Below are 16,456 nucleotides of genomic sequence, written 5' to 3' on the forward strand. Positions count from 1 at the left end.
CCCCCGGACCCAGCTGCAGCCGCGGCTGCCTCGAAATCCTGGAGCGCCTTCTAGAGCGTCCACGAGCCCCGCAGGCGGGACGCCGGGCGCCACCTGCTGGACGCGCTCGGGAGCGCGCCCGCAGACCGGGGCGCGGGGTCGGTGCGGGGGCTCCGCCGGCGCTTTCGCCGTCCCGCGGGAGGGTGGCTCGCGGCCTCAGCCTCGGCCCTTCCAGACTGTCCTCGGGCCGAACCCCGCCTCCTCCGGCCTGCCGGCCACGGTGGCTCTCGCCGGCTCGCCGGGCCCTCTGGCCCCCGCTCCCCGCGGGGCGCACGCGGGCCGGGGCGGGCTGCCGCGCGGCGGAGCGGAGCTGCCCTGCGCCTGCGCCGAGGACGCCGGGCTCGCGGGCACGCGCCCGGGCCGCTCACCCGTCCCTGCCCGTGGTTGCCTTGGCGACGCGTGCAGGCGCGGGCGGGAGCGGGCCTCTCGGGGCAACTTCCCAGACGGAGTGGCCGGTCCGTCGGCCTAGGGAGGACGGGGTCGGCGTAGTGAGGTGTGTGTCGGGGGCGAAGAGGAGGAGGGGAGACGGGGGAAGCTTCGGGGAGAAGGGGCAGCTGTGGGGGAGGGGAGGGCGGCCGTGTCCGGGGAGAAGGGGGCAGGGGGGGTGGAGAAAGGGCAGTTGTGGGGGAGGGGAGAAGAAGGGGCGGCTGGGGTTGAGACGGAGCAGCGGGGGGGGGGGGGGGGGGGGGAGGGGCAGTTGTGACCGTGGGGTGAGGAAGCCCCTGCAAGGGCAGGTTTGTCGACGACAGGCAGCCACTTTGAGGACCTGGCGGCTGGTCCCCTGCGTCCTTCCTGAGTGACGGCGCGAGCCCTCAGGCTGCTGGAGCGGCCCCTCCTGGGGTCCGCCCTGGAGGATTTGGGGGTGAGCCCCTGGGGAGGGTGCTCCCGGCCTCGCCCGCGGACGCCCCCACCTTCCCCCGGGGAGGCTCCAGCCGCAGGCCGCTTCTCTGGAGGCCCCTGGCTGGGCTGCGGTTGGTTTTATCGATGCGTTGGCCTAACAGAACGCTTCTCCTTGGAGCAAAGCACGCATCCTTCAAGTCTGGAACTCATAACCTGTGATCAATGCCTGTGGCAGCCACAGGTGGCTGTCGGGCTGGAGCCGGAAGGCCCGGCCAATCACACAGTGCCCCTGGGCCGCTGCAAGCCCGCCTCGAACGCCCCTGCTTCCGCCCGAGAGGCCTTCCTCCTGCCCCATTTTCTTCCCCCCCACACACAATTGGAAATTCCGTGTCGGGTGACTTTTCTCTTTCCTTCTGCCAGTCTGTTCTCGGCCTTAGAAGTCAAATGGGGTTGGGCTTCACTGTGGCCTAGTTCAGGGTTCCTCAGGCAACTATGCGAAGAGATCTTTTCAGCACCCACAAAACGGAGTTTCTACCCCCCCCCCCCAGCAATGAAAACCTAAAGAGATGTGTTGCAAATACTGTTTCTCTTTTTCTTTATATGTTTTGAGAGACAGCACGTGAGCAAGGGAGGGGCAGAGAGAGAGAGGGAGACCGAGAATCTCAAGCAGGCTCCTTGCTGTCAGCACAGAGCCCGACTCAGGGCTTGAACTCGCTCACGGGGAGAGCATGACCTGAGTTGGATGCTTAACCCACTGAACCACCCAGGCGACCCGCAAATACCGCGTTTCTTTGTTTAAGGGGGTGGCACATTTTAGCGTGGGTAGGAGGAGAATTTTCCATGTCCCCCCGCCTTGCTTGGGGTATCTCAGGAGGAAAGGAGGGTTGGAGGAGAATCATCTTGGTTTGCTTGGGTGACTTGATATCATGACAAGGGATGGGGGGACAGCCTTCCCCTCCCCGGGCCTTCTCTCCACCCATGGCCCTGGGGGGTAAAGTGGCTGAAGGTGTGTGTGACCACGCCTGGGTGGTTGATGGAGCAGGGTGAGGTATCCCCAGATATGAGTATGATATGGGGAGGGGGGTCTCAGTTTGTGAATTCAAAAGGGACCACGTGTGCGGAGGGGGGACGGGCTGGGAGGCGTGGATCCGGTTGCGGACCCCCAGCTGCCCGTGTGTCCGCAGGTGTTGCCCACGTCATGTCCAGCAAAGAAGAGAAGCAGAGACTGAGCGGCCAGGGAAGCGCCAGCCGTGGTGCCCGCCAAAGAGCCTCCGAGGCCACCCTGGCCTCGAAGCCTGGGGACGCCGCCCTGCCTCCCCAGCCGGAGTCCGATTCCTTCAAGGAGGAGCTTGGTGGGTATACGCTGGGGAGGAGCTCGGAGGCAGAATGTGTGTCTTCAAAGAGGGTCTGAGGGCTGTGGGGGGGTTGAGTGGAGTGTCAGGCCTGATGCTGGGCTCCTGTCTCTGTGTTTTCCTCCTGGCCAGCCTTGTCCTGTTCTTTCCCTCCTCACAGTACCCCCCCCCCCCCAACCCCCAACCACCCAGTGACCCTGGAGCTCACTAGCCGGTCCTTTCTTCCTCGTAGCCTCTTCCTCCTCACTTCCAGTGTTCCAGGTTGCTCCGACCACACCGGCAAGGGTTTGATCTCTTCCTTTTTCCCATCTTCACCCTGGGTGGCAAAACAAATAATGTTTTTCTTCCATTAAGCCCATCACCATGGAGACTCAGCCTGCTTCGCGGCCCTTTGAATCCTCAGCCTGAGCGCTGCTTTCTCCCATCTGTTCAAGGCTCTTGCGTCTCTGCCTTCATTTTGGCGGAGCCCTTGGTAGACTCAGGAGGGTCAGGTTCAGGGCCACACACACAAAAAGAAGCCCCATGTCTAGATTGAGGGAGCAGAGAGTTTAAAGAGGCTGCCTCCTGCGGCTTTGATCTCAGGGACACCTCTCCTGTGGGTTGGAAGGTTTTTTTGGTAGCGGTTGCTGTCGCTGGGCCGTGCCTTGGAGCTCTGGCCGGTGTAGATAGGACTGTGAACTAAGTATAGCCCCCACATTTTCCCACTGCAGCCAGCCTGTCAAGAGGGACAGAAATAGAATCCTCGTTTCATATTAACAGTGGTTAAGCATGGCTGTGGGAGAGAGGTCCAGGGTCCACAGGATACCTAGGATCCAGAGGTTAGAGACCAGCAAAATGTTTTGTTCTGAGTTCTCCCAGAAGCATGAAAAATGGAACTAGCTCCTGGAGGCTGGGCGCCTGGACCAGGGATGCAGAGGTAGCAGGAGGCACAGTGAGGTTCAACCTGGAGACTCCTCCAGTGTGAGAAGGGAAGGAGATTCTCAGTGAAAGCCTTGACCATCCAATACAAAGAATCTATGACTCCCTTAGCTCTAAGCCTTTTTGTCGTTTGGTGGGGAGCTTTCCAGCTGACCCAGCAGAGGTTCAGAGGCGATGGGGACCTCCACAGCATCCCTGACACCCACAGTGATCCCTGTACTCTTTGGAGCTGGGGAGGGGATTGAGGTCTGTCCCTGCTGGAGACAGAGGGGCCGGCCATGGTCTGAATGTTTTGTCCCCCTCCCTCCCCCAATTCATACGTTGAAATCTTAACGCCCGATGTGATGTGATTAGTGGGTAGGGGCTTTGGGAGGTGCTCTGATGAGATCAGGAGGGTGGGAGCATCATGGAGGGTGGGGCCATCATGGATGGGATAAGTGCCTTGGGAAGGTGGTTCCAGAGAGATCCCTTGCCTCAGTCCTCCACGTGAGGACGCGGTGAGAAGTCTGTGATCCAGAGGAAGGGTCTCGGTGACCATGCTGCATCCTGGTTTAGGACTTGCAGCCTTCAGAAATGGGAGAGAGAAGTTTCTGCTGTTTAGAAGCCACCCAGTCTGTGCTTTTTTTTTTTCTAATGTTTATTTTTGACACAGAGACAGAGCATGAATGGGGGGAGGGTCAGAGAGAGAGGGAGACACAGAATCTGAAACAGGCTCCAGGCTCTGAACTGTCAGCACAGAGCTGGACGTGGGGCTCAAACTCACGGACCGCGAAATCATGACCTGAGCCGAAGTCGGATGCCTAACCGACTGAGCCACCCAAGCGCCCCCCCGCGCTGTTTTGTTATGGCAGATGCAGGGATAAAGGGCCTAAAACACACATTGGTAAAAGTGGGTAAGTGGGCAAACACCCTTTGGAGGTCTCTGTTGGCAACGTTTGCTTCCTTAGGCGTTCCTCAATTCCCATTAAGAAAAGGAGGACAGATTTATAATCCTGTATTTGTAGTTTTATTTGTTCATTTGTTTATTTTGAGAGAGTAGTTGTGCGTGTGTGTGCAACCAAGGAAGGGGCAGAGAGAGAGAGAGAGAGGGAGAGAGAGAATCCCAAGCAGGCTCCGAGCCGAGCAAGTACTCAATTGGGACTCTTCCTGACGCGGGACTCCATCCCGCATCTGTGAGATCGAGATCTGAGCCAAAATCAAGAGTTGGGTGCTTAACCGACTGAGCCACCCAGCTGCCCCCATATTGTAATTTTAATTATGTATGTACGTATGTGTTTAATTTTTTTACGTTAAAATTTTTTTAGTGTTTATTTTTGAGAGAGACAGAGCATGAGTGGGGGAGTAGCGGAGAGATAGGGAGACACAGAATCCGACACAGAATCTGAAGCAGGCTCCAGGCTCTGAGCTGTCAGTACAGAGCCCGACAAGGGGCTCAAACCTGGGAACAGTGAGATCGTGACCTGGGCTGAAATTGGACGCTTAACCGACTGAGCCACCTGGGCTCCCCCATATTTGTAATTAAAAAAAAAAAAAAAAAAAAAAAAACTTTAAGGGCTAACCAGTTTTTTTCCCACAGAGTTTGGCATCCAAACTTATTTGGTGGTAATATATAAACCAAACTGGCACGAGAGTACTTACAGTCAATGTAAGCACTTAGTGTGTATTTTCGAATGTTTTCCTGCGGTGCTACTGACTTTAAGAGTTAGATTGTGGTGTGTTGGTCGAGAGTCTGCCGGAGGCGGTGGGGGGGAGGGGGATCGTGTGTCATACTCCGTTGACAATTGTACCTTCTGAAGCCTATGCGACCCCAAGGTTTTGGATAAGAGACTATAGACCTGTATTTCAGGCAAGTCAGGAAAAGTATAGGGAATAACAGAATGGACCCCCATGTACCCATCACCCAATGACGACTACATTGTGGCAGTGAGTCCTTCCATTTGCCACATCTCCCCCTGCTCTTCTCTCTTTCTCCAGATGCCACCGTTATCCTGAGTTGGTGTTTATCATCCTCAAGCTTGCTTTTTTTTTTTTTTTTTAACGTTTATTTATTTTTGAGACAGAGAGAGACAGAGCATGAACAGGGGAGGGGCAGAGAGAGAGGGAGACACAGGATCTGAAGCAGGCTCCAGGCTCTGAGCTGGCAGCACAGAGCCCGACGCGGGGCTCGAACTCACGGACCGTGAGATCATGACCTGAGCCGAAGTCAGACGCTTAACCGACCGAGCCACCCAGGCGCCCCAAGCTTGCTTTTTAAAAAAATCAAAATTTTTTTAATGTTTGTTTATTTTTGAGAGAGAGAGACAGAGAGAAGGAGACAGAATCCGAAGCGGGCTCCAGGCTCCGAGCTGTCAGCACAGAGCCCGACGCGGGGCTCGAGCTCCCGGTCCGCAAGATCATGACCTGAACGGAAGTCAAGCCACTTAACTGACCGAGCCACCCAGGCGCCCCCTCAAGCTTGCTAGTTACATTTTTACTGCACGTAGCCATGAACATCATATACCGGTATCATATCTCATGACTCGGATTTTATATATATAAATTGTGTTGTAGGAGACAAAACCGATATACTCTTCAAGCAATGTTTTTTTTTTTCTTTTTTGAGTTTATTCCTCTACTTGGAGAGTGCATGCGTGCAATCATGAGCAGGTGAGAGGCAGAGAGAGAATCCCAAGCAGGCTCCCTGCTGTCAAAACAGAGCTCTATGTGGGGCTCAATCCTACAAACCCGTGAGATCATGACCTGAGCCGAAATCAAGAGCCAGATGCTTAACTGACTGAGCCACCAGGCGCCCCCCACCCCCAACTTACCCTTGAGGTTGCCTCAGTCTTCCTCCCCTTGGCCTTGGTTCCATCTGGCATCTTGAATGCCTTCAGTTTTCTCAAAGGGCATTAGATTTCTTGGTTACCCGTCTCACCACCGCCAAGCTCCTGGAACCGTCTGTCCCATCTTTTTCATGATTTTCTTTCTTGGCTTCTGTGCCTCAGTCTCCCCTCTTGGGATTCCTTTCTGAAGTCGGAGTGTCCTGTTCCCCAAAGTCTTTTGGCTCTGTCTCATTTGCTTCTTCTTCCTTTCGGCCCATGGCAGGTGGGAAACTCACCGGCTTTATCCGTCTCTTGTGTGAGCAGCAGATCAGGAGGTAGAAACACACCCTCCTGGGTATTCTTGGCGTCCAGAGTGGGTGCAGCAGAAATGAGTGCGCCAACTGAGCTGGGCCAGTTTCCGTGGGCCCCAGCTTCTGCATGTGGGAAGAGCAATGGAAGGCCAGAAACTGAAGGCCTAGAATAATCTTAGTACTGCTTGGCCTTCATTCCCCTGCCTCCCTCCACTCCTCTACTCCTGCCCTTGTCAGCTTTTTCTTTCTTTATTAATTAAAAAAGATTTTTTTAACACTTATTTATTATTGAGAGACAGACACAGAGCATGAGCAAGGAGGGAAAGGGCAGGGAGAGAGGGAGACAGAATTCAAAGCAGGCTCCAGGCTCTGAGCTGTCAGCACAGATCCCGACGTGGGGCTCGAACTCATAAACTGTGAGATCGTGACCTGAGCCGAAGTCGGACACTTAACCGACTGAGCCACCCAGGTGCCCCCCTGTCAGCTTTTTAAAAGAAAATTGGGATACTTACTATACTATACTTACTATAAAATTCATCCCTTTAAATTTTTTTCCCTAAATGTTTGTTTATTTTTGAGAGAGAGAGAGACAGAGAGACAGAGGGTGAGTGGGGGACGGGCAGTGAGAGAGGGAGACACAGAATCGGAAGCAGGCTCCAGGCTCTGAGCTGTCAGCACAAAGCCCGACACAGGACTCAAACCCATGAGCTATGAGATTATGACCTGAGCCAAAGTCGGATGCTTAAGCGACTGAGCCATGCAGGTGCTCCTAATTTTTTTTAATGTCTTGTTATTTACTTTTGAGAGAGAGACAGAGCACGAGTGGGGGAGAGCAGAGAGAGACAGAGACGGAATCCGAAGCAACTTACAGGCTCTGAGGTGTCAGCACAGAGCCCAACGTGGGGCTTGAACTCATAAGCCATGAGATCATGACCCGAGCCGAACTTAGACCCTTAACCTACTGAGCCACCCAGGTGCCCCAAAGTTCATCCCTTTGAGGCGCAATTCAGTGATTTTGGGTATATTCACAAAACTCTTTCAACCATTACCACTATCTAATTTTAGAGCATTTGCATCCTGTTCCCCTCCCCCCAGCCCCGAGAAAGCTACTTGAAGCACCTTGAAAGATTGGCATCAGCTCACCCTATATCTTTACTTCTAATTGCATCAGATCCTAGTTTTTTATTTTTAATTAAAAAATTTTTTTGAAGTGTATTTATTTTGAGAGACAGAGTAAGCAGGGAGGGGCAGGGAGAGAGGGAGAGAGAGAATCCCAAGCAGTCTCCGCAGTGTCAGTGTGGAACCCGATGCGGGGCTTGAACTCACAGACTGTGAGACCTGAGCCGAAACCAAGAGTCAGACACTTAACTACCTGTGCTACCCAGGCGCCCCCAGACCCTAGTCTTTTAGCAGCCGCTCCCCCTTCCCCTTGCCCCACAGATCCTGATAACCGCTAACCCACTTTCTGTCTGTATGGATTTGCCTGCTGTCCACATTTCACGTAAATGGATCCATACGGTATATGGTCGGTATTTTGTGACCGGCTTCTTACTCCCAACATCATGTTTCTGAGCTTTGTCCATGATGTAGCGTTGTACCTGACCTCCGTTCCCTTTTTTCTTTTAATGTTTATTTATTTTTGAGAGAGCGCGCGTGTGTGCACGCGTGTGCTCATGTGAGTGGGGGAAGGCAGAGAGGGAGAGAGAGAGAATCCCAAGCAGGCTCCATACTGTAAGTGCAGAGCCTGATGGGGGGCTCGATGTCATGAACCATGAGATCATGACCTGAGCCAAAAGCAGAGTTGGACAGACGCTCAACAGACTGAGCTGCCCCGGCACCCCACCTCCGATTAAAAAAAAAATTTTTTTTTTTTCAACGTTTATTTATTTTTGGGACAGAGAGAGACAGAGCATGAACGGGGGAGGGGCAGAGAGAGAGGGAGACACAGAATCGGAAACAGGCTCCAGGCTCTGAGCCGTCAGCCCAGAGCCCGACGCGGGGCTCGAACTCCCGGACCGCGAGATCGTGACCTGGTTGAAGTCGGACGCTTAACCGACTGCGCCACCCAGGCGCCCCCCACCTCCGATTTTTAATGTTTGTTTATTTTTGAGAGAGAGAGAGAGACAGAGCGTGCATAGGGGAGGGGCAGAGAAAGAGGGAGACACAGAATCTGAAACAGGCTCCAGGCTCTGAGCTGTCAGCACAGAGCCCGACGCGGGGCTCGAACTCACGGATGTGAGATCATGACCTGAGCTGACGTCGGCCGCTTAACCAACTGAGCCACCCAGGCGCCCATGGAACGCCCTCATTTTTGAATTTTTGTTCTTCCCAGAGCCAACATCGGAGGAGCCCGAGGCACAGAAAGAATTGCCAGAGCCTGAGGCGGATGTGGTAAGTTAGGGATTTCCCTGAGCCAACCCTTCCTCCCCGGGAGCCAGTCGGTCCGAGGGTTAGCTGTAAAATGGAGGACGAGGAGTTCTCTCCAGTCTGTCGCTGGCGTCTACTCCCTCTCCACTGGGAGCCTGCTTCCCACAGATCCACCTCTCTGGGTCACGAGAAAGTTCTCCGTGCCCCGCACCCCTCCAGAGGGACAGGGCTTTGCGCGAGGGACAGGGCTCTTCACTTTCCCTTCCTTGTGTCCCCGCCTTTTTTTGTTTGTTCATTTTTCAAGTGTCTTTAATTTTTATTTTTCAGTGTTTGTTTATCAGAGAGAGAGGGACAGAGGGTGGGAGAGAGCGAGGGAGACACAGGTTCCGAAGCAGGCTTCAGGCTCCGAGCTGTCAGCACAGAGCCCGACGCGGGGCTTGAACTCGTGAACTATGAGATCGTGACCTGAGCTGACGTCAGATGCTCAACCGACTGAGCCACCCAGGCGCCCCGCCCCTTGTCTCCCCCGCCTTGAATCAAACCGGGACAGGCTCACCGCGTAAGGCCCAGCTGTGCTCCCTGTGGCTTCGTGCCAGGAACAAGAACTCTCCGGGCCCGGGTGTTAGCAGCCGAGCACTGTGTGCTCTATCCGTGCTATTTTTATTTGTACTTCTTTGATTTCAAGTGACACTGAACGGTTTTTTCATATTTTCAGTTTCTCTTTTTGCGACACGACACGTCCGTTTGCGTCCGTTTATTTCCTGGGGTGGTTGCGTTTTCCTCGTTGGTCCACCCTTGGCTCTACATGGGAGACATTTTAGAGCATGAAGTTTTCTCAACTTGGAAACTTCAGGTGAAGGAGATTCCTTCTCATCTTCCAGGAGCACTGGGAGAAGGACAGGGTGACTCCTCGCGTTTGTCCTCATGTCTTCCGGTTCCTTTAATTATTTAGAGGAGTTCTCCAGACTTTTTTTTTTCTAGTCACCACTTAGAATTTTTTTGCCGTCTAACTCGTGCGTTCTTTGGTGTTCCCCAGTCTTGTCTTTTCCCCTTCGTTCTCCCTCTCTGCTAATGCTAGTTTGCTTTTTTTTTTTTTTTTTAAGTTTATTTACTTTGAAAGAGAGAGAGAGACAGAGAATGCACTCACAGGAGGGGCAGAGAAAAAGGGAGAGACAGAGACAGGGTGGAGCCTGACTTGGGGCTCGAACCCACAAACCATAAGATGGTGAACTGAGCCGAAATCAAGAGTCAGACACTTAACCGACTGAGCTTCCCAGGCGCCCCTGCCAGTTGGCTTTGCCTTGACGTCTCCCGTTCAGTGTCCCGGGCAGGCTGCACCCTTCTCCTTTTTCCGGCTCGTCATCTTGGAGCCCGATTGCCTGCTTTAGGCTCATGTCCTACAGGGTCCCTTGATTGAGTTTTACTCCGAGGTCGAGGATTGCTGGGCGAGGTGTCTTTGCAACCGCAGGCATAAAGGAGATATCTTGGGAAGATCGTGTCCCCCATTTTCCTCTGTGGTCCGTTCTAGTTTCACTCGTTGAAGCAGGGGAATCTCACTGTCCGCTTTCTTCAGAAGCTTGAAACCCGTCATTCAGCTTATCTGCAGCCTTCCCTTCACCATCCTGGGCCGTCAGGCTTCTCGCCTCGTGTCCTATGTCCCCATGTGCGCTTGTGAATGGGGGAAAGGACTCCTCCTGCCAGCTGTACCTGCTTCGGCCCTCTGCTCCCCTCCCGTAGAAGCCCCTTTTCCTGTCCCGAGCCGTGCTGACGGGACTGGCGGGTGCAGAATGGACAGCGGAGCACGATGCCGTCCTGGAACGCTTTGCCCGGGACCCTTCGGAACCCGTCCTCACCATCTTCATCGACCCCTGTGTGGGGCTGACGCTGGAGCTGGGCATGCCTGTGCAGGTGGGTGCTCGGCTCTCCCGGACCCCGAGGTGGTCGGCCAGGGAGCTGAGGGTTTGCGTCCCTCCATCATCTGAGTCTTACCCCCTGTGCCCAAGGTGTGTTGAGCCTCGTGGTGGGTCCGCTTGACGGTGGAATACAGAGGCATGAGGCAGGGTTTTGCTTTCGGTGATCTCGTGGTCTGGTGGGGGAGACAGACGTATAGAAACTGTTCACGATGTGTTAGGGTGCACGGGCAGAGCTTAATAGGAACTTTATGGGGACAGTACGGCCAGTGGGATGCTGGCAAGGCCTGGCGACAGAGGTGACATTCGAGCTGGAAAAGAAAGGTAAGTCCGATTTCATCGCGTCTGGGTGAGAGCTGTGTCGGCAGAGAACGCTTTATGTGCAAAGAAAAGAGCTGTGGGAGGCGATCCTGAAAAGGCGGGCTGGGGTCACTTCGCGGAGGGCCTTGTGTTTATGCTGGAGAATTTGGCCTCCTTCCTGGAGGGAACTAGCACAGCCTTTCGTGGATTAGAGAGAGAACGCTTTCAACCGTGTGGAAGACACACGGGCGAGGGGTAAGCCACGGGTAGGGAGACGGTTAAAAGACGGGTAGAGTAGAACGTTAGTGGTGGAATCTGGGCAGTGGGTATATAGGTCATTGTTGTAAACCTCTTGTAACTTTTCTATATGTTCGAAGCCTTTGAAATAAAGTGTTGGAAAAGAGAAAGGCCTTTGCTTTGCTTTTATTGGCAGCACGTACACAAAACGATAACGATAATGGAGGTGAACACGGCCGTGTGCAGTGACACAATTTGGGAAATGTTCCAGATCAAACAAAAGCAAAAATAGCTTGCGGCTTTTTCCTGTACGTTGGCGTCAGGCAGCTACAAAACATCATGGAAAAAAAAAAAAAAAAAAAAGATCTCATTCGTAAAAGGAAGAAGAGTTTGCCAAAAATGTGTAGGATTTATATGAAAGAAAGCAAGTTTGTTGCAGGCCATGAAACCATGAGAGAAGATTTGACTGACTAGCCATATCCTGTTTCTGGGTGGGAATCTCAATGTTATAAAGATCCTTTATCTAAAAAGAAATGTACCATTTTAATGCAACTCCCATCACAGTGCCAAAGTCCCTAAATCCCTTACGTGAAGATTTAAAAATATATCCAGTCGGGACGCCTGGGTGGCTCAGTCGGTTGGGCATCCGACTTCAGCTCAGGTCATGCTCTCCTGGATCATGAGCTCGAGCCCCGCGTTGGGCTCCGTGCTGACAGCTCGGAGCCTGGAGCCTGCTTGGGATTCTGTGTCTCCCTCTCTCTGCCCCTTCCCCCGCTCACGTTCTGTCTGTCTCTCAAAAATAAGCATTAAAAAATGTATATCCAGAAATATGCATGAAGAAGGAAAGTAATGTAGGAGAGTTGTGAATACGAAAATCTCTTCTAATTAAACTGAAGTAATTACAACAGAGCTGTACTGGGACAGGAATATACATTGATATGCAACATTAAAGACACCAAGTACAGACGCATATATGTAAGCATTTTCTCTAAAAATTGCATTTAAAATCTGTGGGGAAGAACAGATCCTTCGGTGAATAGAATTGGGAAATATAGAAAAATTTTCCATTAAAAATCTAATCGGCTGGGGAGAGCAGGGGGAAACAGGCAGATGTTGGTCAGAGGGCACAAGGAGGTCAAAAGTAGAGGCCACAAAGCAAAAATACACACACGGGACTACATCAAATCCAGAAGGTTCTGCACAGCAAAGCTTCTTCCATCAACAAAATGAAAAGGCAGACCTGAGGATTTCGTGTAAATCGTCTATCTGATAAAAGGTTAATATCCAAAGTATATAAAGAACTCCTACAATCCAATAGCAAAAAGAACAGCCCGATCAAAAAATGAGCAGAGGGATTGAAGAGACATTTTTCCAAAGAAGACCTACAAATGGCCAACGGGTGTTTGAAAAGGTGCCTCCATATCATCAATGGGAGAAACGCAAGTGACAATCGCAGCGAGGTATCAGATACCACCTGACACTTGTCAGAATGGCCATCGTCAAATAGACTCCCAAGAGGCAACAGACGTTGGTGAAGATGTGCAGGAGAAGGAACCCTCGTGCACTGTTAGTGGGAATGTAAGTTGGTGCAGTCGCTCTGGAGAATGGGATGGACGTTCCTCAGAAAATTAAAAACAGAACTACCCGATGATCTGGCAATCCAGTTGTGGGTATCCATCCAAAGGAAATGAAATCGCTGTCTCAAAAACATACCTGTACCCCACGTTCGTTGCAGCATTATTTACAATAGCCAAGCTATGGGAGCAGCCTAAGTGTCCACCGATGGATGAATGGATAAGGAAAGTTCCATGTACACACGATGGAACAGTATTCAGCAGTGAGAAAGAAAAGAAGCCCGGGGCGCCTGGGTGGCTCAGTTGGTTAAGCAGCGGGCTCTTGATTTAGGCTCAGGTCATGATCTTGTGGTTCATGGCACTGAGCCCCGCATCAGGCTCCACACCGACAGTGCGTGGAGATGGTGTCTGATTCTCAGTTTTTTTCTCCTAAAAAAGTGAAAAACGGAAAGAAAGAAAAGAGAATCTTGCTACTTGCAATATCCTGGATGGAACTTGAGGGCATTATGCTGAAATAAGTCAGAGGAACATAAATACTGTATGATCTCACTCGTGTGTGGAATCTAGGGGGGGAAAAACCCCAAACTCACAGAAACAGAACAGATTGGCGGTTGCTAGAGTGAGGGGGTGGGCAGGTAGGGGAAATGGTTGAAGGTGGTCAAAAGATACAAACCTCCAGTTTTAAGAGAAATCAGTTCTGGTGATATAATGTACAACACGGTGACTATAGTTAGCAATAGCATGTATTTGAAAGTTGCTAAGGGAGTAGATCTTAAAAAGTTCTCAAGATGAGACGGAAAAAAATTGTAAGTGCGTGAGGTGATGGATGTTAACTAAACTTACCGTGATCATCACTTTACATATATCAAATCGTGTTGTACACATTAAACTAACAGTGTTATCGGTCAGTTATATCTCAATACAACTGGAGGGAAAGGGTACAGTTTCATTTATGCAAGGTGAATGGTTCTGGAGATCTATTAGCATGGTAACCACAGTTACCGTGTGTGTGCACCTGCAGTTCGCTAAGAGGGTACGTCTTCAGTGTTCTCACTGCACACACACATGCACACGAGAAGAAAAAGAAAAAAACGGTACCTAACGAGATAGTGGGTATATTCATTCGGTTGATTATGGTGATCATTTCACAGTGTATACATATATCAAAGCATCAGGTTGTATACCCTAAATCTATACATTTTTATTTGTCAATTATGCCTCAAGAGAGAGAAAATTTATTTGGTATGCTGAAAAACATTCTAAACGAGATTACAGCCTTAGTTGTATGCTTCTGGGTCAAGATGGCCAATTGAACTTCCTTAAAGAATTATTACTCTTGGGGTGCCTGGGTGGCTCAGTTGCTTAAGCGTCCGACTTTGACTCAGGTCATGATCTCACAAGTTTGTGAGTTCAAGCCCTGTGTCGGGCTCTGTGCTGACAGCTCAGAGCCTGGAGCCTGGTTCGGATTCTGTGTCTCCCCCCTCTCATGCTCTGTCTCTCTCTTTCAAAAATAAATAAACATTAAAAAAATTTTTTAAAAGAATTATTACTTTTGGGGCGCCTGGGTGGCGCAGTCGGTTAAGCGTCCGGCTTCAGCCAGGTCACGATCTCACGGTCCGTGAGTTCGAGCCCCGCGTCGGGCTCTGGGCTGATGGCTCGGAGCCTGGAGCCTGTTTCCGATTCTGTGTCTCCCTCTCTCTCTGCCCCTCCCCCGTTCATGCTCTGTCTCTCTCTGTCCCAAAAATAAATAAACGTTGAAAAAAAAAAAAAAGAATTATTACTCTTGATAAAGGGAGCAAAAGGTAAAACCAGAAAAAAAAAAATAAACAACACCCAAGAGTAAAGAAGGAAAGAAGCATAATCTAATGTAAGAAACTTGATGAAGTAGGGACCAATGAAAAGTCTGTGCTCTGAGTGACAGAAATGTTCTTCCCAGGGGAATGGTGGACCCCCAGCAAGATGGGACCCTCAGGGCATGTAGCAAAACCTGAAAAGGAAGAAAGCGCCCAGGTATCTTCTCAGAGATTTTACGTTCTTTTGAAGTTAGCCTGAACCACCCGCCCATCCCCTCATGCTATCCTCTTAGGCTGGCGAAGAGGGAATAAAACATGAAACACGCGATCCTTTCACTTGGAGGGGGAAAAGAAACACAGCTCTCCCAGCAGGACATCAAGGAGTCACCCACAGTCTGTTAGAGCAGAAAAGACGGGGTCACAGAAACTGCTCACGCGTGTGGAAGGTGGAGAGGAATTGCGTGGCAACCGCAGGCATATTACATCCAGGGGACACAAATGGAACAAAGCAGACACAGGAGGAAAAGAGCCAAGCAGAAGGAAATTCCTCACAACAGAATTTGTGCTAGGAACAAACCTAACAAGAGCATGAATTCAATTTTTAAAAAGCTGGGCGGGGAAATGATGCAACATGGGAAATACATAAAACGGAGATTGCAAATTTTAGGAAATGAACATAGCAGCATGTGACAAAACCCAGTAGGTTAGAAACAGCGAGGGACTGACCGAGCGATCGCTGCAGACCCGAGTTGCCAGGGAAGAGAGGCTCGAGATCATCATAGTGCACGAGGAAGAGAAAGCCAATGACAACACGATTAAAGGAAAGCTCATAAGACAGGTGATCTAATATAGAGTGCCAACGAATGAGACAATAGAAATTTAAAGATAAAACACAAAGAATTTCCTTGACCCGGAGAAGGAACTGAATCTGGGAATTGGCAGAGCATACTTTTCTTCCACAAAATTTGTGACACAATGTTTAATGTCAACACACATCTTAGGTAAGCTACTGAACTCCAAGGGAATTAATTCTTTGGGAACATCGCCTATGTGGTATTCCTGCCAAGAAGATTTAACCTGCATCTAATACTGAGGAAACAATCAGATAAATCCAAATTAAGGGACATTTTGGAAAACAACTGGCCTGGACTGTTAGAAAGATCAATGCCATGGAAGAAAGAAAAAGACAGGGGTGGTGGGGGGGGGGGTGCGCCTGGGTGGCTCAGGTCGGCTCAGATCATGGTCTCACGGTTCGTGAGTTTGAGCCCCACGTTGGGCTCTGCGCTGGTGGCACGGAGCCTGCTTGGTATTCTCTCCCTCTCTCTCTCTCTGCCCCTTCCCCATCTGCACTCTGTCTCAAAATAAGTAAATAAACTAAAAAGAAAAAGAAAAAAAAGGAAAAGACCGGAGAACCGTGTGGAATGCAAGGAAACTGAGGAGACACGGCTGTGTGTGATCCTGGATTGGATCCTGGGTGGCAAAGGACAGCCGTATGTGACGTTATTTGGACCACTGGGGAAAATTGAATATGGATTGTGTATTATACCAAGTATTGTATGAAGTTCAGTCTTCTGAGTGTGTGATAATTATGGTGTTGGATGTGTTGGAGAATATCCTTTTTCAGAGCTATATGCCAAAGTATTTAAGGGCGCCCTATCACGATGTCTACTGCTAACTCTCAAATGGCTCAGCTGGGAGAGGGAGCGAGCAAGAGGGTTCCCTCAAGCACAGCTGTTGACAATAATGAATCTAGATGGAGGGTGTGCTGTTCATTGGATTTTTCTTGCAATTTCTCTATGAGTTGGAATTATTTAAAACACAAAAATTTGGGAAAAAATGACTTAGCCCTCGCCAAAAAACAAATAGTCTGCCACGAGGAAACATCAGGCTGGTTGCCCACTTCTCTGATCACCAGGAGGAACACACTCAGAGTTCTCTCGGAGGGACAGTGTGCCCCAAGGGTATTATACCCAGCCGAGATGGTCAAATACAATGGCAACAAAGAGGTGGTCAT

The 16,456-nt window shown here is 50.9% G+C and overlaps 1 protein-coding gene across 1 annotated transcript in view; it reads left to right on the forward strand.

Moving 5' to 3' along the window:
* Positions 1-328: 328 nt before the first annotated feature.
* Positions 329-16,456, forward strand: part of DNAH2 (dynein axonemal heavy chain 2) — a 94,295-nt gene continuing 78,167 nt past the window's right edge. Inside the window, 4 exon segments of the mRNA XM_045487332.1 lie at positions 329-532; positions 2,064-2,231; positions 8,594-8,652; positions 10,366-10,536. Coding sequence (XP_045343288.1) covers positions 2,078-2,231; positions 8,594-8,652; positions 10,366-10,536 — 384 coding nt within the window. The 5' untranslated portion in view covers positions 329-532; positions 2,064-2,077.

Source organism: Leopardus geoffroyi, chromosome E1, assembly GCF_018350155.1.
Source record: "Leopardus geoffroyi isolate Oge1 chromosome E1, O.geoffroyi_Oge1_pat1.0, whole genome shotgun sequence".
NCBI classification, from domain to species: Eukaryota; Metazoa; Chordata; class Mammalia; order Carnivora; family Felidae; genus Leopardus; species Leopardus geoffroyi.